Source organism: Chlorocebus sabaeus, chromosome 13 (genome assembly GCF_047675955.1).
Source record: "Chlorocebus sabaeus isolate Y175 chromosome 13, mChlSab1.0.hap1, whole genome shotgun sequence".
In the NCBI taxonomy this organism is placed as follows: domain Eukaryota; kingdom Metazoa; phylum Chordata; class Mammalia; order Primates; family Cercopithecidae; genus Chlorocebus; species Chlorocebus sabaeus.
This window is the reverse complement of record NC_132916.1, coordinates 79,456,043-79,479,937: the sequence shown is the minus strand read 5'-3', so window position 1 is coordinate 79,479,937 and position 23,895 is coordinate 79,456,043. Positions and strand designations below refer to the sequence as shown.

General features: G+C 37.3%; 1 protein-coding gene across 1 annotated transcript in view; it reads left to right on the top strand.

Moving 5' to 3' along the window:
* The window catches only part of FUT9 (fucosyltransferase 9), a 205,436-nt gene extending 185,000 nt beyond the window's left edge, over positions 1-20,436 (top strand). Inside the window, exon 3 of the mRNA XM_008006651.3 lies at positions 19,253-20,436. Within this exon, the coding sequence (XP_008004842.1) occupies positions 19,261-20,340 (1,080 nt within the window). The 5' untranslated portion in view covers positions 19,253-19,260 and the 3' untranslated portion in view covers positions 20,341-20,436. The remainder of the gene's footprint in view (positions 1-19,252) is intronic.
* Positions 20,437-23,895: the final 3,459 nt, after the last annotated feature.

Below are 23,895 nucleotides of genomic sequence, written 5' to 3'. Positions count from 1 at the left end.
TATGTAAAGATGTTCCTAGTAGCTTTGAATGATCTTTTGTATTTCTGTGGTATAAGTTGTAATATCTCTCATTTTGTTTCTGATTGAGCTCATTTGGATGTTTCTTTCTTCTTGGTTAATCTTGCCAATGGTCTATCAATTTTATTTTGATTTTCAAAGAACCAGCTTTTTGTTTCATATATCTTTTTTTTTTGTTTGTCTGTTTCAATTTCTTTTAGCTCTGCTCTGATCTTGCTTATTTCCTTTCTTCTTCTAGGTTTGGGTTTGGTTTGTTATTGTTTCTCTAGTTTCTTGGGGTGTGACCTTAGATTGACTGCTTGTGCTCTTCAGATTTTTCAATGTAGGGGTTTAGAGCTATGAATTTTCCTCTTAACTCTGCCTTTGCTGTATCCCAGAGGTTTTGATACATTGTATCACTATTGTCATTCAGTTCAAAGAATTTTTAAATTTCCATGTTGATTTCATTGTTGACCTGATGATTATTCAGAAGCAGGTTATTTCATTTCTATTTGTTTGCATGGTTTTGAAGGTCCCTTTTGGAGTTGATCTCCAGTTTTATTCTGCTGTGGTCTGAGAGAGAAGCATATCTATTTTGTACCTAAGATTGTTGTATAGCTTATGTGACATTCCCTGGGGAGCCATGTCTCATAAATTCATCAAAGTTTAGGTTTGTTTACAGTAAGCAATTCTAAATCAAGAACACCTTTCTCGAAGTAGTTCATAGATAAAAATGCTTTTTTTTTTTTTTCTCCAGCATTCTTAGTCTGTTGTCCTGAGGACCCAGTTGTTATGTATACAAAGAGATTAGACCAGGTCACCAACCTTCCTTCCCCACTCTCCAGGGGAATCCCCTGATAGTCAGAAGGAGTTACAGGCTAGCTACTTTAACTCCTTCCTCCTCAACAATACTTTTAGAATTTTTTTTTTTAACAGAAGGAGTGAAAGGGGAGAAAAACACTCAAGCTATCGTGTTTGTTTTGAATTGGAGGAAAGCAAGACTAACATCATTTATAATAGTGAATGGTTCATTATAATAATCCAGAAAATGATATAAGCCTAAACAATGAAGTAACAATAGGATGGAGACAGGGAGTGAGATTTAATAAATACCACAGCATTTCAATGGACTCAATATAGTAATTGACTAGATGTAGGATTTAGAGAATTGAAGAAATAAATAGTGACTTCCAGTCAGAGCCTTAGGCAGGTATATGAATAATGTGGCTATTTGAGAAAACAGAGGAGCAATGTGTGGGAAGATGGAGGTTCTTTAATAGAAGATAAGAGAACTTTGATTTTATTTAAATTCTGATAGAAAACAACCAGTAAAAACATAGAAAAGGATGATGTAGCAAAAATATAAAATAATCTATGAAATGAGATCACTTTACCGATTTAGATTTCATAATTTAATGAGAAGGGATCAGCCTTAGGTGTGAGGACAGATGCCTTTTCCATTCTGGTGGGAGGGAAAAAAGCAAGAATGTTTTCTTTGATGTATTCTCTTCTAGTGGCCTCCATTTTCACTATTGTGTTCACAAAATATGGAACTTTCTTCTGAGTAGTTAGCAACTTGGTAAACTAAATATTTACAAGATTGTTTATTAGGAATAAAATCAGACAAAAGTATAAGATGACCCTTGAGGATGTTCCATTCAGACTATGGAGAAAGAAATGGAGCCAAAGAAATTTCCTAATATAAGAAAAATCCTCTCCTCTAAGGTTTGAGAAATTTTTCTCTCTAAGATTAGTGATTTCTCATTCTTGGATTTTCACTTCTAAACTCTGCCTTTCCACCTTTTTTCTAGTAACATCAATTTCTAAAAAGTATGTTCATTAGTTCGTTTTCAGATTACTCAGCTGCAAGTTGATTAAACTTGCCTTTTTTCTAAAAATCTCTTTAGCTACACTTTTATCATATTATTTCTTAGGCTGTTGACTTCTTTGTGGCTTATTTTTTCTATTTAGTTTGTTCTCTTATTGTAAATTGAACTTGAAGTTTCAGGGCTCCTCATTAACTACAGTGGTACATTTTTATTTAATCTCAGCAAAGCTGGCGCTAATTAGTTTCCCATGAGTTCAAAAGATGATCAGCCTGCAAAATTTGGTCTGATGCAGAAACTGTTGTCATAGCAATGCCCCATCTAAGGTAATACTCTCTCTTTCACTGCTGCAGCCTTCTTCTTAGTATGTTAACGTCCCTTTATATGCATGATGGTGTTTGTTTTGTAACTGTGTATTAGGGTTCTCAGAGAAATAGAACCAACAGGAAAGAGATTTATCATATATATATATATATATATGTAGAATACATATAAAATAGATTTATCTGTATAGGAAAAGATTTATTATAAGGTATTAGCTCACATGATTATGAAAGCTAAAACGTTTCACAATCTGCCATCTGCAACCTGGAGCCCCAGAAAAGCTGTGAGTGGTTTGAAGGCCTGAAACCCAGACAACTAATGGTGTCAATTCCAGTTCAGATCTAAGGGCTGAAAACCAGGAAACCTGAGGACAGAAGATGCATGCTCCAGTTCAACCAGTTAGGCAGACAGCAAGTTCAGCCTTTCTCTACCTTTTTGCTTTATTAAGGCCCTAAAATGGGTTGAATGATGTCTACCCACATTAGGGAGGGCTATCTGCTTTACTCAATCCACCAATGTAAATGTTAATCTTTTCCAGAAACACTCTCACAGACACACCCAGAAAGAATGTTTAACTATTTATCCAGGCATCCTATGGCCCAAGCAATTTAGCACTTAAAATTAACCATCACAAACTGGAAGAGCAAGAATTTTATGTATACATAATAGCAAAAGATTAGAGCAGGTTGCCGGCCTGGCCTAATGTTAGAAAAAAGGGTGTAGGAAAGAGTCAAGGAGGGTAAAGCAGTTGGTTTCCCATGGATTCTCTACCTTGCCCTGTGAACTAGACTAAAACCTCTATCATTAGCAGATAGAGGAGCAGAAATTAAGGGAAGTGTCTGGAAGAGATGCTGTGAGTGTTTCAGTGAATTCAAAGCCACTGAAATCAGCAACAAAGTTTGATGCAGATAGTCAGTTTTCCCCAGCTGCAACATGAATCCAGACTGGCAGTTGCAGAGTTAGAGGTCAAGGAACCACTGAATTTGGGATTCTGGGCCCACACATCCAATAGGGAGGAGCAGAAGTGAGCTTGCATCAGACAGATTCTCAGACTAATGGCAGCCAAATAATAAAGGGCGAGTAGGGTGGGTGCAGACTGTAATTGCTAGAAAAGTTTGGAATCCATATAAAACTCCTGTGGTCCTTTACAGAAACAACTGGAGAAAGAAGAGAAATTCCTAGTGGTAAGATCAACAAAGGATCAAACTATCACAATATGGTCAGTAAATGTCTGACCTTATACAGTAGTTTGGTAAGATCCAGGGAATTTGGATTATAAAAATTTACAGAGAGGGAATTATTTATTTTGTTTTCAGTAATTAAAATAAATACTTGCAAATATTTAAAAAAATATATCAGCTGATGATGTGTGGAAAACTCTGGGACATAATTGAAATGTTTACTTACAATCTTCCTTTTCTCTCCCTTTATTGTTTTTAGGCAACTTGGTTCTTTGAGATTAGTTAATTTTCAAAGCTGACTCAACAGAGCAGCACATAAGGAGTTTATCTGAAAGAAAATGTGGTTAGGAGGGGATACAACTATCACAGAGGCTTTGGATCAGCAATTAATGCATCATTAATCCTTGATGTTCCTTGAATTGCTTCATAAACACTCCAACAATAAAACAAATCTAGACTCCTTCACTGTTCTGATTCACCTTTCTACCCTCTCCTGATGGCACGTGACCACTGTTCCTGGCCATTGGCTTCCAGAAAGAGAACAGACAGGGAAGTGTTGGTGAATCTAGCTTGTTCTAATTAACAATGACTCCAGGGAAATATGTATCATAAAATACATTTTCAGTCATATAATTCATAAAAGTCTTTGCAACTGTTAACTGAAATCTTCATATTCTCTCTCTTTCATGTGTGTGTATGTATGTATATATCTAATTTTTAGAGATGGGGCCTGACCCATTGCCCGGGCTAGATTGCAGTGGCACAATCATAGCTCACTGCAGCCTCAAACTCCTGGGTTCAAACACTTTTCCTGTCTCAGCCTCCTGAGTAGCTCAGATTACAGGCATTTGCCACTACACCTGGCTAATTTTTCTTATTTTTGTAGAGAAGGTGTCTCTCTGTGGCACCCAGGCTGGTCTCAGACTCCTGGGCTCAAGCAATCCTGCCTTGGCCTTCCAAAGTGCTGGGATTACAGTAGTGAGCCACTGCACTCAGTTTATTCTTAAAGCAATATGTGTGGCCTGAGGCAGAAAGATGTACACTAGTTTCCTCATCTGGAAAAACTGATGTGATTCTAACCCGTATTTCATCTGGTTGTGAGATTTAAAGGAATTATTACCTGCAAAATGCTTTGAACCATGCTTGGCACATAGAAATAAATACACGTGTGTGTGTGTGTGTGTGTGTGTGTGTGTGTATGTGTTCAAACACATGGCCATATATTGTTCGTTTAACAAATATATATATAAATATTTGTTAAATGAACAGTAAGAAATATGTTTTTCCTGAAGATTAAATGGTTAAATTTATATAAAAATCTTAGTTTGGTGGTTTAAACATTGGAAATGCTGAATGATTGTTAGCTCTTTGGTCAGTCATAAAACATATGTTGAGAGCAAGAATATGACAAGTATGATTTAGGCACTAGGGATTGAAATCTGAGTGAAAACACCCAATCTTTGCCTTATGAGCCTAGTTACAGTTGAATAGAGATGACAACATTAATCATATACTCACACAAATCTAGGTAAACTTGATACTGCGGCAAATGCTGTGGAAAAATGACACGTGGTACTATAAAATGTGTACTTGGGGCTTTGATTTAGTGTGTTGGGGGAAGGTTGGGAGACTGTCAGGAATTTTTCCATAAGCTACTGCCAGTAGAACTGAGAGCTGAAAAGTGAAAAGGAGCATATCAGTAAAGAGAGGAGGGAATCTGCACCAGGGAGAGGTGGGGGCTGGTGGAGCAGCTCTGTGAGAGGGACAAGTATGGTGATGAGGGAATGCAACATTGGCATGCGCTGAAGCTGGAGACAAAAGCTGTGTCCCCATTATCCAGGGCTCTTTAAGCTACATGAAGACTTTTAACATTTTTTTTTAATCTTATAAGCAATTGGAATTCATCAACAGGCTTAAAACAGAATGGTAATATGTGATCTGCAGTTTGAAACATCACCCTGTTGGAGGAATCCTCAAATTTTAGTGTACATCAGATCCACTTGGAGAAATCTTCAAAGCATGTTGCTGGGCCTCTTTCCAAAGTTTCTGATTTCATATGTCTGGGTTCCGGTAGGAGAATTTGCCTTTCTAACAGGATCCCAGATCTTGCTGATGCTGCTGGTCTAGAGTCATCCTTTGAGGACTACAAATCTACTGTACGGTGAACAAATTGAAAGGATCAAAAGGGAGCACCAGGTGGACCACTTACAAAGAAATATCAGTCTTCCACACAAGAATTCATGGACATTTGACCTAGGGAAATAGAGAGAAGTTTACTAATGTAAGGAATATTCTGGAGGTAAAATTGGCAGGATTTGGTTCTAGGTTAGGTATGGATATGAAGGACAGGGAGATGTCAAGATGTCACTGGGTTAGTTGCCCTACCTTATCATCTGGACAGAAGACATTCTCATTTATAAAGTCCAAAAGACTACAGCCCAAAATGAGAGTTTTGGACTTTTTTTAAAAGGTTCTCCTGGCTTGCACTGGTTGGCTGCAAGGGACTAAAATCTGACAATCATCATGGAAAGTGCTGGTACTGACAGCTAAGTTATGAAAGACTGCTGGCCTCAAAGGGTGCTGGAAAGCTTGTTCCGAAAAAATGCCAGCAAGGAACCTCCTGGTCCTGTCTGTGGTATTCCCCAAGGGCACGTGAAGCATGAGCCAGGTTACACTTGGGCTCAATGTCAGATCGCATGGCTCTAGCTGCAACTGAAGCCAATAAACAGAGCTTCTAAAGTTAATAAAGACAGTGATGAAGGACTAGTGATTGAGTAGAGAGGAGAGAGAGCAGATGAAAGATCAAACTAAAAGAGGCGAATCCCTGAATTTGAAAAGAAAATTTCAAAGATAGAGACGGTAGAAGGTGCCTAAAATAAAGAAATTTGCAGTACAGGAAAAGTGGTAGTTGGCAGCTCTCTTGCCTGTAGAAACAAATGCCTGAGACAAAAATGAAAGAAGAAAAATGAATATTACAAAGACATGCATTGGACTGTCTAAAGACAACCCCACTGCAGAAATGAATCAGGGACTTGTTACTACCAGAGAGCATTCTGAGGAATATTTAGGAAAAGTATTGGTGATCAAAATTGATATAATTTGGTGGTAACTTCCTCAGGGCTTGAAGAAATAAAATAAAGGTTTAACTGTGGAAATACCAGAGATTATATCTAAGGATCTTTGAGAAAGTTTCACAAACACAAATTTTATAGCATTCCAGAGATCGACCAGTGTCTTCATACCAAAAAAGGAAATGGCATTTCTCCCAAAGGCAAGAGGCATTTGGCTCAGAATTTAATGGAGAAAATTGTGAGAACTTAGAGAAGGAATGCCCATAGAGAGGTTCAATAGAATTTGAAGTTTCAAGGGAATTTTTCAAAGCACAGTGATGAATATATAAAATTTTACAGGACTTTGAGGCAGAATATATTTGGTGTATAATAACTAGCTAAAGCATAAAGCTTTTGTTTTTAATCTTGCACGTGTTCTTAGCATAAAAATTGTAGGCAGAAGTAAAATAAAACAATAACCAAAAAACCTAAAAAGAAAAGATAAGCCACCCAATTTAAATTATAAGCATTCAGTATAGTATTCAGATTTTTGCAGAATCCTGTACTAATACTATGATAGTGAAGATCACAACTATTATATGGGGAGCAAATTCGTATTTGAGCCTGCATAAACAGATTACTAATAGTTGAGAGTCAGATAACACCAATGGCTTATATAAAATAAAGAGATTTCTTTGTAGTTTTGAGAATTTACATATAGTGTTGTTGTGGGGTGTTTTGGCTTATTTGAAAATCTAGATAATTATGGATATACTTTGAAGGATTCAAGATACATACTTTGGATCCTGGAATATTAGGGGAAGAAGGGGAAGCGATTGCCAGTGTGGGAATAGAAAAGTGGTGGTCTCTTTCCTCCCCATGATAAGGGTCATGGCCAACTCCCCTCTAACAAAGACAGATTAATAGAAGAATAGTTGAGTATAATAGACAGATTAATTTAAAAATTAATAACAGCATAAGAAATTTCTCTGATCATAGCTTTATGTTACATGGGAGCCTTCAGAATTAAGACTCAAAGACTCAAGGTGAACTATTCATTTTTATGCTTGGGTTAATGAAGAATGGACAGTCATATAGAAATGTGACTGGGCAAAAAAGGTCTGATCTAATAATGATAAACAAAGGAGGGACGGGCGCAATGGCTCACGCCTGTAATCCTGGCACTTTTGGAGGCTGAGGTGGGCAGATCATGAGGTCAGGAGATCAACATCATCCTGGCCAACATGGTGGAACCCCATCTCTACTAAAAATACAAAAATCGGCTGGGTGTGGTGGTGTGTACCTGTAATCTCAGCTACTTGGGAGGCTGAGGGAGAAGAATCATTTGAACCTGAGAGGCAGAGGTTACAGTGAGCCAACATCGCACCACTGCACTCCAGCCCGGTGACAGAGTGAGACTCCATCTCAAAAAAGCAAAATAAAATAAAATAAATAAACAAAGGGAGAAACCCAGCAAGACCAGTCTGTTAAGATTCTTCCTGGCTTCTCTGTAGCATTCCTTCCTTCTGGTAAGAGGCAGGATCTTCTCTGGAATGCAGGTCTTATGACCTACAATCGAACAAGGTAGGAAATTTCTTCATGGCCAGTTCTTACACAGAAAGATGGGTGCAAGGTGTAGGAATATTTTTAGGTTTTTTTAGTGGCCTTGGAGGAAAAGGGTTCTTGTTTCTATGAGTGCCTTGGGAAAGAGGGATTCTAGTTTCTACTGCTTGCTTTAGGAGATAATGAGTGGTGAAAGACAGGAGGGCAGAAGAAAGTCAGACAGAAACTTTGTTTCTGAGGTTGCTTCTGAGGCCTTTGCTAACTTTAATTCACCCTTCAATTTGTCAGTGATTCATTTCTTGTCTTTGGAGTTGGTATGAATTTATCTTGAAGATCCTCAGGTTGATCTAAAGTTCTGTTCAAATGGTCTACATATTTCACATATTTTTACCAGCTATCAAAATGTCTTATTAGGAATGGTTTGATAGTACACACACACACACACACACACACACACAATAGTAAATGTACTATACAGTGACTGTCAAATGTGCCGACCCAACAACTCCTAATGGCATAAGGGAAAATCTCTTCCAACTCCAACATCCTGCTAATGAGAGATAGGGGAGGTGGGTTGAAGAGGTAGGTAGTGACTGCAATCTGGGTATAATGCCCCAAGTGACAAGTTACAACCTCAGCTATCCTGTTCCATCTCCATATTTTAAGCAAGTATTGAACTTTGTTCTATAGTATGCTCTTGTTTCTTTCCATTTACAATAAGGATTCAATACCTACCTCCCCGCAAAATCAAAACTTACAGTAGGACTGCCTCTCCTTGAGGGAGCCTCCTGTTCTCCTTAGTTTCACATTTTTTTCCCGAATACTTTGATATGTATCTGTGGTTTGAGAATTACAACTCTAATCTTTTTCTATTTCAAGTTATCTTCCATTCTTTAACATTCAGTAGAGTGTTCTTAAAGAATGACTATAGGTAATCCCTTAACAGAAAATTGAATCATACATACCACGTCTTGTTAAGCAGTACTTTTAGCCCAGATTCTGTTATTTTTGATGGTAAAGTCTTTAAGTTACGTTCTTTCGTAGTACTTGAAACTACTAAAAATAATTGAAAAGGTTTAATTATCCTATTTACTGTTACAATTTGCTTTGTGCTATACATTTATTGCTACCTCTAGTGAGTTATAGTAACACTGCTGCAGGTGTTTTTAAAATAGATTGTATTGATTACCAGTATAAGACATGGTGAGTATCCAACTGAATTTTAGTTATGAGGAATAGGTGAAAAGGATTCTGTCAAGGAGATGTCAATTTGGCCCCAAGGGGCAAACTTTTTTGACAGTTCTGTACAAAGTAGGGGTTACTGAGTAACTGCCCCTATTATTTAGTAATTGACCCTGACAGCAGTGAAAAATTGAGGGGAGAGGGTGAGCAGAGAATTAACAAGGAGAATCTCAAGTTATATAAAATATCCAGGAAGCATGAAAACTGGAAATCACACCGTAGAAGGAACATTGTTCCTGTCTAGTGACCAATTCCTCATTTGACTAATAAAAGAGAGAGAGAGAGGGAGGGAGAGAGAGAGAAATTGAGACATGAAACTAAAATGTTCTGGGTAGATGCTAACTTTGAGACAAAACAAAGAGAGGCAAAACTGGGAGATTTTGCTCATCTAGTGGTAGGAATAGCCACATGCCAATTTTAATGGGAGTCAGTCCATAGAGAGCTCCATGGTAAATGCGCAGAGGAAGAAAAAAAGTACATATTCATTCACTCACATTTGGTTCATTTTTGTATATCCGGTTACCTATCAAGCATAGTATCTGTACATAGTTGAGATGCAGCAATTTACCCATTCATTCATATGAGATATACAGCATTTATTAAGCATCTGCTACATTCTGGTGATAACGATACAGCAGTGAAGAAAACATAGCTCCTCACAAAGCTTACGTTCTGATATCAATAAAATGATTGCATATTCTGGCTGCAACCTGGGGAAACAGTGATCTAAAATGTTAATTATCAAGTGCCCAGATTCTAAAGCCAGTTGGCCTGGGCTTGAAAAGTATTCTGTCCCATTAACTCTCTGTGTGGTTTTGGACAAGTTACTTAATCATTTTGGGCCTCAGTTTCTTTATCAATAAAATGGGGATATAATGAGTTAATACGTGTGTGTGTGTGTGTAAGTTAATATAAGTGCTCAAATCAGTGTTTGACACTGATAAGTGCCACATATATGTGTCAGATATCCTTCTTGTTAAGAGAAATTAATCTTAATTTAACTCATGGGTAAATAGTTCTTAATTACAGAATAAAAGGTAGAGACCAGGGAAATCAAGATAACAAAACTTGAGACACCAAAAGCAAATGGATTATTCATGTTTGTATTATTTGTTCAAAGTAGATTATAGAAGGAAAGAGAGAGCACAATCCAGTGGTTAAGCTAGTTACCTGTATCTCTGGCCTGCAGTTTCCTCATCTGTGAAGGAATGAGAAAAGATGTCCTTTTTAGGGGTTCTGGAAGGATCAAAGGAAATGATGTGTGTAAAATGCTTGGCACAAGGCGTGGCTAAGGGTGAGCATTTATTAAATGGTGGCTATTTCAGTTGTAACCTGATTATATTGAACTGACATCATTTATTTAATAGTTTTTGCCATTGCATTTCAGTTCAAGAAGGATTTAAGGAAACTGTCAATCAGAGCATTTCATTTCTAAAAACCATTAAACATTGGTCTCACAGGAAGAAAACAATGCAAAAGTCAGTCAAATCATGCATATTAGAAGTTAATGTTTTTCCAATGAAAAGAGACCCTTCTGGTAAGGTTTTTCAGTCTGTAAATTGTGGAGTCTAGATGGAATTGAGAGATGGTCTAATTAGTTAAATTTATACTTAGGATCAAATGCAACTAAACTTCCATAAACTTACTCCTGAATCACATCATGATCTATTTCCAATACTTATTATTGCTAAATTTTTGTATTTTTGCATCTGTGTTCACAAACACAAATGACTTTTTTTAAAAAAAGTCATATCTTGCTTGAGTAACAAGATTATAATTGACCTCATGAGTTAAGCTTCTTTATTTTTGTATTTTCTAAAATGATTTTTTTTAAAAGGTGGATGGTATTCCCAATTTATTAAATTGTTGATATTATTGGAAAACTATTTAGACCTAGTATTTGCTTTTAGTTGTTATTGTTTATAAATTCCATTTCTTTAACTGTTATCTTTTGAATCAGAATTTTTCTTTTACAAATATTTGTACAAAAATACAACTATTTAGTAATATTTCAAATTTTTCAACAGAAAATTACTCAAAATAGTTACTGCCATTTCTATCCATGCCAAATCAACAAATATTTGCTATTTTTGATATTAAATTTGAATTTCTTTTTTCTTCATTATTCTTGCCTACAGTTTGAGTATTTTCAAAACTTGTGATGTTATTACTCATTTCAAATTTCTGGTCCTTACCTTAACATTTTTCCTTCTTATTTTTTTAGCATTTTATCATTTTTCTTTTTTCTTTTTTTTTAAATTTATTTATTATTATTAAACTTCAAGTTGTAGGGTACATGTGCACAACGTGCAGGTTTGCTACATATGTATACTTGTGCCATGTTGGTGTGCTGCACCCATCAACTCGTCATTTACATCAGGTATAACTCCCAATGCAATCCCTCCCCCCTCCCCCCTCCCCATGATAGGCCCCGGTGTGTGATGTTCCCCTTCCCGAGTCCAAGTGATCTCATTGTTCAGTTCCCACCTACGAGTGAGAACATGCGGTGTTTGGTTTTCTGTTCTTGTGATAGTTTGCTAAGAATGATGGTTTCCAGCTGCATCCATGTCCCTACAAAGGACACAAACTCATCCTTTTTTATGGCTGCATAGTATTCCATGGTGTATATGTGCCACATTTTCTTAATCCAATCTGTCACTGATGGACATTTGGGTTGATTCCAAGTCTTTGCTATTGTGAATAGTGCTGCAATAAACATACGTGTGCATGTGTCCTTATAGCAGCATAATTTATAATCCTTTGGGTATATACCCAGTAATGGGATGGCTGGGTCATATGGTACATCTAGTTCTAGATCCTTGAGGAATCGCCATACTGTTTTCCATAATGGTTGAACTAGTTTACACTCCCACCAACAGTGTAAAAGTGTTCCTATTTCTCCACATCCTCTCCAGCACCTGTTGTTTCCTGACTTTTGAATGATCGCCGTTCTAACTGGTGTGAGATGGTATCTCATTGTGGTTTTGATTTGCATTTCTCTGATGGCCAGTGATGATGAGCATTTTTTCATGTGTCTGTTGGCTGTATGAATGTCTTCTTTTGAGAAATGTCTGTTCATATCCTTTGCCCACTTTTGGATGGGGTTGTTTGTTTTTTTCTTGTAAATTTGTTTGAGTTCTTTGTAGGTTCTGGATATTAGCCCTTTGTCAGATGAGTAGATTGCAAAAATTTTCTCCCATTCTGTAGGTTGCCTGTTCACTCTGATGGTAGTTTCTTTTGCTGTGCAGAAGCTCTTTAGTTTGATGAGATCCCATTTGTCAATTTTGGCTTTTGTTGCCGTTGCTTTTGGTGTTTTAGACATGAAGTCTTTGCCCATGCCTATGTCCTGAATGGTACTACCTAGGTTTTCCTCTAGGATTTTTATGGTATTAGGTCTAACATTTAAGTCTCTAATCCATCTTGAATTAATTTTCGTATAAGGAGTAAGGAAAGGATCCAGTTTCAGCTTTCTACTTATGGCTAGCCAGTTTTCCCAGCACCATTTATTAAATAGGGAATCCTTTCCCCATTTCTTGTTTCTCTCAGGTTTGTCAAAGATCAGATGGCTGTAGATGTGTGGTATTATTTCTGAGGACTCTGTTCTGTTCCATTGGTCTATATCTCTGTTTTGGTACCAGTACCATGCTGTTTTGGTTACTGTAGCCTTGTAGTATAGTTTGAAGTCAGGTAACGTGATGCCTCCAGCTTTGTTCTTTTGACTTAGGATTGTCTTGGAGATGCGGGCTCTTTTTTGGTTCCATATGAACTTTAAAGCAGTTTTTTCCAATTCTGTGAAGAAGCTCATTGGTAGCTTGATGGGGATGGCATTGAATCTATAAATTACCTTGGGCAGTATGGCCATTTTCACGATATTGATTCTTCCTATCCATGAGCATGGTATGTTCTTCCATTTGTTTGTGTCCTCTTTGATTTCACTGAGCAGTGGTTTGTAGTTCTCCTTGAAGAGGTCCTTTACATCCCTTGTAAGTTGGATTCCTAGGTATTTTATTCTCTTTGAAGCAATTGTGAATGGAAGTTCATTCCTGATTTGGCTCTCTGTTTGACTGTCACTGGTGTATAAGAATGCTTGTGATTTTTGCACATTAATTTTGTATCCTGAGACTTTGCTGAGGTTGCTGATCAGCTTAAGGAGATTTTGGGCTGAGACAATGGGGTTTTCTAAATATACAATCATGTCATCTGCAAACAGGGACAATTTGACTTCTTCTTTTCCTAACTGAATCCCCTTGATTTCTTTCTCTTGCCTGATTGCCCTAGCCAGAACTTCCAACACTATGTTGAATAGGAGTGGTGAGAGAGGGCATCCCTGTCTTGTGCCAGTTTTCAAAGGGAATTTTTCCAGTTTTTGCCCATTCAGTATGATATTGGCTGTGGGTTTGTCATAAATAGCTCTTATTATTTTGAGGTACGTTCCATCAATACCGAATTTATTGAGCGTTTTTAGCATGAAGGGCTGTTGAATTTTGTCAAAAGCCTTTTCTGCATCTATTGAGATAATGATGTGGTTCTTGTCTTTGGTTCTGTTTATATGCTGGATTATGTTTATTGATTTGCAAATGTTGAACCAGCCTTGCATCCCAGGGATGAAGCCCACTTGATCATGGTGGATAAGCTTTTTGATGTGCTGCTGAATCCGGTTTGCCAGTATTTTATTGAGGATTTTTGCATCGATGTTCATCAGGGATATTGGTCTAAAATTCTCTTTTTTTGTTGTGTCTCTGCCAGGCTTTGGTATCAGGATGATGTTGGCCTCATAAAATGAGTTAGGGAGGATTCCCTCTTTTTCTATTGATTGGAATAGTTTCAGAAGGAATGGTACCAGCTCCTCCTTGTACCTCTGGTAGAATTCAGCTGTGAATCCATCTGGTCCTGGACTTTTTTTGGTTGGTAGGCTATTAATTATTGCCTCAATTTCAGAGCCTACTATTGGTCTATTCAGGGATTCAACTTCTTCCTGGTTTAGTCTTGGAAGAGTGTAAGTGTCCAGGAAATTATCCATTTCTTCTAGATTTTCCAGTTTATTTGCGTAGAGGTGTTTATAGTATTCTCTGATGGTAGTTTGTATTTCTGTGGGGTCGGTGGTGATATCCCCTTTATCATTTTTAATTGCGTCGATTTGATTCTTCTCTCTTTTCTTCTTTATTAGTCTTGCTAGTGGTCTGTCAATTTTGTTGATCTTTTCAAAAAACCAACTCCTGGATTCATTGATTTTTTGGAGGGTTTTTTGTGTCTCTATCTCCTTCAGTTCTGCTCTGATCTTAGTTATTTCTTGCCTTCTGCTAGCTTTCGAATGTGTTTGCTCTTGCTTCTCTCGTTCTTTTAATTGCGATGTTAGAGTGTCAATTTTAGATCTTTCCTGCTTTCTCTTGTGGGCATTTAGTGCTATAAATTTCCCTCTACACACTGCTTTAAATGTGTCCCAGAGATTCTGGTATGTTGTATCTTTGTTCTCATTGGTTTCAAAGAACATCTTTATTTCTGCCTTCATTTCGTTATGTACCCAGTAGTCATTCAGGAGCAGGTTGTTCAGTTTCCATGTAGTTGAGCGGTTTTGATTGAGTTTCTTAGTCCTGAGTTCTAATTTGATTGCACTGTGGTCTGAGAGACAGTTTGTTATAATTTCTGTTCTTGTACATTTGCTGAGGAGTGCTTTACTTCCAATTACGTGGTCAATTTTGGAGTAAGTACGATGTGGTGCTGAGAAGAATGTATATTCTGTTGATTTGGGGTGGAGAGTTCTATAGATGTCTATTAGGTCTGCTTGCTGCAGAGATGAGTTCAATTCCTGGATATCCTTGTTAACTTTCTGTCTCGTTGATCTGTCTAATGTTGACAGTGGAGTGTTGAAGTCTCCCATTATTATTGTATGGGAGTCTAAGTCTCTTTGTAAGTCTCTAAGGACTTGCTTTATGAATCTGGGTGCTCCTGTATTGGGTGCATATATATTTAGGATAGTTAGCTCTTCCTGTTGAATTGATCCCTTTACCATTATGTAATGGCCTTCTTTGTCTCTTTTGATCTTTGATGGTTTAAAGTCTGTTTTATCAGAGACTAGTATTGCAACCCCCGCTTTTTTGTGTTCTCCATTTGCTTGGTAAATCTTCCTCCATCCCTTTATTTTGAGCCTATGTATGTCTCTGCGTGTGAGATGGGTCTCCTGAATACAGCAGACTGATGGATCTTGACTCTTTATCCAGTTTGCCAGTCTGTGTCTTTTAATTGGAGCATTTAGTCCATTTACATTTAAGGTTAAGATTGTTATGTGTGAACTTGATCCTGCCATTATGATATTAACTGCTTATTTTGCTCGTTAGTTGATGCAGTTTCTTCCTAGCCTTGATGGTCTTTACATTTTGGCATGTTTTTGCAATGGCTGGTACCGGTTGTTCCTTTCCATGTTTAGTGCTTCCTTCAGGGTCTCTTGTAAGGCAGGCCTAGTGGTGACAAAATCTCTAAGCATTTGCTTATCTGTAAAGGATTTTATTTCTCCTTCACTTATGAAACTTAGTTTGGCTGGATATAAAATTCTGGGTTGAAAATTCTTTTCTTTAAGAATGTTGAATATTGGCCCCCACTCTCTTCTGGCTTGAAGAGTTTCTGCCGAGAGATCTGCTGTTAGTCTGATGGGCTTCCCTTTGTGGGTAACCCGACCTTTCTCTCTGGCTGCCCTTAAGATTTTTTCCTTCATTTCAACTTTGGTGAATCTGGCAATTATGTGTCTTGGAGTTGCTCTTCTCGAGGAGTATCTTTGTGGCGTTCTCTGTATTTCCTGGATTTGAATGTTGGCCTGCCCTACTAGGTTGGGGAAGTTCTCCTGGATGATATCCTGAAGAGTGTTTTCCAACTTGGTTCCATTTTCCCCCTCACTTTCAGGCACCCCAATCAGACGTAGATTTGGTCTTTTTACATAATCCCATACTTCTTGCAGGCTTTGTTCATTTCTTTTTCTTCTTTTTTCTTTTGGTTTCTCTTCTCGCTTCATTTCATTCATTTGATCCTCCATCGCTGACATTCTTTCTTCCAGTTGATCGAGACGGTTACTGAAGCTTGTGCATTTGTCACGTATTTCTCGTGCCATGGTTTTCGTCTCTTTCATTTCGTTTGTGAGCTTCTCTGCATTAATTACTCTAGCCATCAATTCTTCCACTTTTTTTTCAAGATTTTTAGTTTCTTTGCGCTGGGTACGTAATTCCTCCTTTAGCTCTGAGAAATTTGATGGACTGAAGCCTTCTTCTCTCATCTCGTCGAAGTCATTCTCCGTCCAGCTTTGATCCGTTGCTGGCGATGAGCTGCGCTCCTTTGCCGGGGGAGATGCGCTCTTATTTTTTGAATTCCCAGCTTTTCTGCCCTGCTTTTTCCCCATCTTTGTGGTTTTATCTGCCTCTGGTCTTTGATGATGGTGATGTACTGATGGGGTTTTGGTGTAGGTGTCCTTCCTGTTTGATAGCTTTCCTTCTAACAGTCAGGATCCTCAGCTGTAGGTTGTAGCTGTAGGAGATTGCTTGAGGTCCACTCCAGACCCTGTTTGCCTGGGTATCAGCAGCAGAGGCTGCAGAAGATAGAATATTTCTGAACAGCGAGTGTACCTGTCTGATTCTTGCTTTGGAATCTTCCTCTCAGGGGTGTACTCCACCCTGTGAGGTGTGGTGTGTCAGACTGCCCCTAGTGGGGGATGTCTCCCAGTTAGGCTACTCAGGGGTCAGGGACCCACTTGAGCAGGGAGTCTGTCCCTTCTCAGATCTCAACCTCCGTTTTGGGAGATCCACTGCTCTCTTCAAAGCTGTCAGACAGAGTCGTTTGCGTCTGCAGAGCTGCTGCGTTTGTTATTATTTACTGTGCCCTGTCCCCAGAGGTGGAGTCTACAGAGACAGGCAGGTTTCCTTGAGCTGCTGTGAGCTCCACCCAGTTCGAGCTTCCCAGCAGCTTTGTTTACCTACTTAAGCCTCAGCAATGGCGGGCGCCCCTCCCCCAGCCTCGCTGCTGCCTTGCCGGTAGATCACAGACTGCTGTGCTAGCAATGAGGGAGGCTCCCTGGGTGTGGGACACTCCCGGCCAGGTGTGGGATATGATCTCCTGGTGTGCCTGTCTGCTTAAAGCGCAGTATTGGGGTGGGAGTTACCCGATTTTCCAGGTGTTGTGTGTCTCAGTTCCCCTGGCTAGGAAAAGGGATTCCCTTCCCCCTTGCGCTTTCCAGGTGAGGCAATGCCTCGCCCTGCTTCAGCTCTCGCTGGTCGTGCTGCAGCAGCTGACCAGCACCGATCGTCTGGCACTCCCCAGTGAGATGAACCCAGTACCTCAGTTGAAAATGCAGAAATCGCCGGTCTTCTGTGTCGCTCGCGCTGGGAGTTGGAGACTGGAGCTGTTCCTATTCGGCCATCTTGCTCCGCCCCCCCTATCATTTTTCTTTATCTGGCTTTTTGAGTTGACCAATTTATTATTTTTCTGGAAAGTATGCAAACCTGTAATTTCCTTCTGTTTAAATATACAACAAAATTTGGCATGTAGAACCTTCAGTGTCATTTAATTCTGAATAACTGAAATTTCCTTCATAATTATTTCCTGATTTTCTCTGTATTCCAAGGGTTGATTAATAATTTAGCTCCTAGACATATTTAATATATACCTTTTGTTTTCATTTTCTTATTGACTGTAGAACTAAAGCCAACTTTGACAGGAAGCTGCAATATTTGATTCTAATGTAGTTCTGGGAGTGATCTAGAATGCAATGTCCAAAATCTTTGGACTCACAGTCAAGCTTAGATACTCAGAGAGTCTCATATGCTTTAAAAAAAACTACATAGCAAAAGAATGTGCTTTTTTTTTTAATGTTCACATAAATTTAGGTAATTAAATGAAGGGCAATTTCTCCCCTGTTTTGGAAGGAAACATCTAATGTTCCTATCCTAGCTTCTATCAAAATTTCAAAATACTTTAATGAGTCTGAAATTTATAGGCCATATTATTTTCATAAGAGAAACAACATGAATTTCAAAGATCTGTGAGAATTTTATCAAGAAACAGTTTTTGCAAATATATTTTTGTGTTCATACCCATAAAGAGGCATGAATGCCGAAGAGAAAAAAACTCAGAGACACTTTTTTTCTTAAAAAAAAAAAAAAAGGCTTCACTCATCTTTTTAGCCACAATCTGTTAAAATCCTTGAGATCAAAGTTGTTCTTCATGAAATACAGCCCTTTTTTGAGAATTTGTTTACATTTATTTTTATAATACCAATATCATCTTAATACAAAGGAAAACTTTTTTAAAGCCCTTAAGCTATATAAGTGAGAAAGTTGTTCCAATACAAATAGAACATTTGATTATTACATCTTGATAGATATTGGATGTACTAACAAATTATTAAAAGTAAACAAAGAAAACTGTAAGAAAAATATATAAATAAAAACAAAACACTGTGAGTTTTAAATTTATAAAATTTGCCTGAGTGTACTTGTTTTTTAGAAATGTATCAAATCAAGAGTTGCCATTTTTTTTACCGGATGATTATAGTAATGCATTTGCAAACTGTGAAGATAAATTTATAACGAGAAAAACAAAAATGTAACTTTTTAAAAAACAGTTTAGTTTTCTATTGAATTCCATCTGAACCACAAAGTTATAGTACAGTCTCAATATGAGAGTAAATAAGTGATTATATCAACTGGGAAATGTTTACAAATCTGATGTGGTTACAAAATACTAAAACTTCTAGTCATGGCTTTAGAGATAACAGTTTAGGTTGTGCCAGTTTTCTACAAGCAAATAAAAATAGTACAGTGAAGGATAGCATTGAAAAAAAAAGTTTCTTGGTTTGAAGATATGCTGGTACTTTTAGAAGAGTTTTTGGGAAACTTCCTTTTGAAAGCAGTTTCTTGGCTTTGAGGAAAGTTCTGTTTCTCTTAATGGTTTGATAACACTGAAAAGGAAAATGCAGTTGATTACTACCTGTTTATCTCATATTTGTGATTTTAAATATATCTCAAATATATTTATGATTATCTCTTCGTTCCCACCCCTACCTCCCCTTCTGTCTTTCTCTGTTTCATAGAAAAAATTATGACATCAACATCCAAAGGAATTCTTCGCCCATTTTTAATTGTCTGCATTATCCTGGGCTGTTTCATGGCATGTCTTCTCATTTACATCAAACCTACCAACAGCTGGATCTTCAGTCCAATGGAATCAGCCAGCTCTGTGCTGAAAATGAAAAACTTCTTCTCCACCAAAACTGATTATTTTAATGAAACTACTATTCTGGTGTGGGTGTGGCCATTTGGGCAGACCTTTGACCTTACATCCTGCCAAGCAATGTTCAACATCCAAGGATGCCATCTCACAACGGACCGTTCACTGTACAACAAATCCCATGCAGTTCTGATCCATCACCGAGACATCAGTTGGGATCTGACAAATTTACCTCAGCAAGCTAGGCCACCCTTCCAGAAATGGATTTGGATGAATTTGGAGTCACCAACTCACACTCCTCAAAAGAGTGGCATTGAGCACTTGTTTAACCTGACTCTGACTTATCGCCGCGACTCAGATATCCAAGTGCCTTATGGCTTCTTGACGGTGAGCACAAATCCCTTTGTGTTTGAAGTGCCAAGCAAAGAGAAGTTGGTGTGCTGGGTTGTGAGTAACTGGAACCCTGAGCATGCCAGGGTCAAGTATTACAATGAGCTAAGCAAAAGCATTGAAATCCATACCTATGGGCAAGCATTTGGAGAATATGTCAATGATAAAAATTTGATTCCTACCATATCTACTTGTAAATTTTATCTTTCCTTTGAAAATTCAATCCACAAGGATTACATCACGGAAAAGCTCTACAATGCTTTTCTGGCTGGCTCTGTACCTGTTGTTCTGGGACCATCTAGAGAAAACTATGAGAATTACATTCCAGCAGATTCATTCATTCATGTGGAAGATTATAACTCTCCCAGTGAGCTAGCAAAGTATCTGAAGGAAGTCGACAAAAACAATAAGTTATATCTTAGTTACTTTAACTGGAGGAAGGATTTCACTGTAAATCTTCCACGATTTTGGGAATCACATGCCTGCTTGGCTTGTGATCATGTGAAAAGGCATCAAGAATATAAATCTGTTGGTAATTTAGAGAAATGGTTTTGGAATTAAAATTTTTCATCACTTGCACACTTGATAAATATTTTGATGAAATATCATCCAAGTATTGAGGATAAGAAGAGATGCAACATACTACTATTGTGTCACAATTTATTTTTATCACCCTCTCTAGGGTAACATGTATATTTTGGTGGAGATTTTTAAAAGCTCAGCATGAGCAATCATTCCATTTGGTTTTAAATTATCCTGTATATACCTAATTATGTGCACTGGAGAGTAATTTATTCTTCATTATCATTTGTAAACATTGTTTTTTCACATTTTTGTAGTTGTCTATAATGTAAGCTTGTGGTTTGATTATTGTTTCTACACTGATCAGCTGTTTAATCTATTTGGGAAATGAAGATGCGCATCTTAAAGAATGAAAAATTTTCACTGAGTATTATAATGTCTAGTTCCAACTTTGCATACTATAACAAAGGAAGAACATGTTGCTATTGAATTCTAACCTCTTTGACTCTGAAATTGAACGAAGTGTTTAACTGTCTCTATTTGATCTATTTTTTACCTGTTTACCACATTTGTGAAGGTGAAATTGTTCATGGAGTGAATTAGAAATATACGAAGCAGAACTGTTCTATTCAGAAAGCTATTAGACTTCTCATTTATTTTCATTAAGGTGATTTGCAGCTACTTATTCTCATGATCTTAAATTATTCAAGTATTTTAAAATATCCAATTTGTTGTGATTTTCAGCACCTGGGAAGTAATCCCAATAATACTTTAGAAAATCGAAGACAGTTCTCTTTCTGCTACTGATAACACTCATTGTCATAATAAAACAAATGATTTCCTCAAATAACAAAGAAAAATGATACATATAAATATATTTATAAATGGTGTCATTTATGAAGAATGTTTAATTACTTATCAATTTAAGATTTTTTTTCTGAAGCCCTATTATTTAAAATCATCTTATTTTACCATATGGATATAAGATTTGGCTCATAATGATGAGCCCTATCATTTGATTTGAGTTCTATCATTTCAGAGAGCCTAAATAAAATTATCACCAAGGAATTAAATATAAGATGTTAAATATAATAAAGTGGGGATATATAGAAAACACACAGTGTTAGCACAGAGTAAGATCTCAATGCACATTTGTTGGATGAATAAATAAATGCAATTGAATTCACAGAAAAATGTTTGTTTGTTTCAAGGAAGTGACAGTTCTAGTTTAGAAGTACTAATTGGAGATGACTTTTATATCCCATTTTGGTAATTATTCATACATAGCACATACGACCATGATGTTCAGGGCTTTACAGAACCAAAATAAACCTACCATTACATGAAAATTTTGAAGAGTATATTCCTGAACTTGCAGCTGCCTATAGCATTCTCCTCCATAAGGCTAGAGAAGAGGAGAGCTGGATATAAGCAGAGACAGTAGGTGAAAAAAGACAGGCCACTAAGGATTCTTCAAGGAAAGCATTCCTCAAAATAATCTTTAGTGCCTTTATTCCATTCAGGCCAAAAATCTATCCAAAAATTAGAATGTTCTGAGGACATCCATTTGGGTCTATTTGTGACTTATCCCATTAGTCCTATTACAAGTTGACATCAGCAAAATTCAAAAAGAATTCAGTAAAAAGGGCGTAGATCCAGCTACCCAGACTATCTTGTGAGAGAATAAGCTCACCCTAGCACCAGAAAGATTTGAGCAGAGGAATATTCTTGTAATGAATAGAGGATTGTTTGATTCTCAGGTATATTTCTTAAGCCAAAATTGAACGCAGTGTCAGACACTGCCTTAACACCCACAAAGATAAGATGAACAAGGTACTATCACTGCCAAAAATGAGCTAACAATTAAGTGGACAGACATATAAAAACTTCCTTTCAATTCAGTCTGAGACTGTTTACATGCATGTGCTACTCTCAATGAAGTTTGTATGAGTCAATGCTGATTTAATGGGGCAAAAAAGTAGCAAATTTCCCCAATTGCTTAGCTGTTTGACATGTTTCTGAGTTGCAAACTTTGTTAACTCTTTTGACCCAATATATTATTCTCTCTGTATTACCTCTTCTAACCACAATGCATTAAGAAATAATATTTTTATGTGGATGTCCTCCTCAATAAGTAAAGATCTCCATCCATATTTAATTAATTGGTAAGACAGTCAAATTCATACATTTACATTTATTTGTCAAATTTTTGACCTGTAAAAAGCATAGAGATCTAAAGAGGATACACTGCTAACAAGTTTAGAAAGCACCTGCTTTTTTTTTGTTGTTTGTTTTGTTTTTTGTGATGGAGTCTCCCTCTGTCACCCAAGCTGGAATGCAGTGGCATGATCTCGGCTCACTGCAACCTCAGCCTCCCAGGTTCAAGCGATTCTCCTGTATCAGCCTCCCGAGTAGCTGGGATTACAGGCATGTATCACCATGCCTGGCTACTTTTTGTATTTTTAGTAGAGATGGGTTTCTCCATGTTGGCCAGGCTGGTCTTGAACTCCTGACCTGAAGTGATCCACCTGCCTCAGCCTCCCAAAGTGCTGGGATTACAGGTATGAGTCACTGTGTCTGGGCCACCTGCTTTTTTGAAGGCAGAAAAGCATTCGATATTATTTCAACCCGCCTTGGCTCTAGTGAATGTTCATGATTTGAAAGGACTGAAAGACCTAAAGGCATTGTCTCTATTGTTGACTACAAATTTAGGCTCTTTGTTGGACTATGACTATAATCACACACTGATAATACGACCCAAGTCGAGGCAGTACTAAGTGTCTAACAGGTGCATTGAAACCCCATTACTAAGTCCCAGAAAACTGTTTCCTAAATTTGAAGTGAAATAATTGAACGACTCAGTGGAACCATTTAGCTCTGGGTCCATTGATCTGTGAGTTTTAGGGCTAGAAGGAATTATAATTTTGTTGTTTATAATTGCTATAATATAAACATTATAATTGCTTTTCTTTCTACTTATGAGTTAACTAGATCCAGAGGTATCTATTCAAGACACACATTCACACACACATACACACACATGCACACACACATCGCAGCTAGTGACAATAGTTAAGATTAGGGTTTAGGGATCCTATTTCTCTTAATCCCACTTTTTTTTTCAATCGCGTACCTACCTTATCATAGAATTATGTCTCAATTTTTACAAATGTGAATGTCTTATTGGTATTTTTAGGACCTATAGAATGGTATACCTCATGTAGAAGAACTTCGACTTTTGAAGGTATACAATAAATAAAACATCAAACTTGTTAGCATTCGTTCTGGTTTAAATATTTTAGGAGTTGAGTTCAGCAGAAGGAAATGGGCTATCACTACATTTAAGTGAAATATAGCCCTCAAGAAAGTGTATAGTTCACAGCCACTCCTTTAATAAATCCTGTGGATTGCAATTCTTTGTAAGAAACTTATGGAAAAGATATACTGATTCAACAAAATTGGTTTGCTGTTGATTATACAAACAAATAATTATGCCTGGAATTAAATTGTGGACACAAAAAGGGAACACACTGTTTAAAATGTTTTATTTCAAAATATCGAAAAGCCATTATCTTCAGTACTCTAAATATTTAA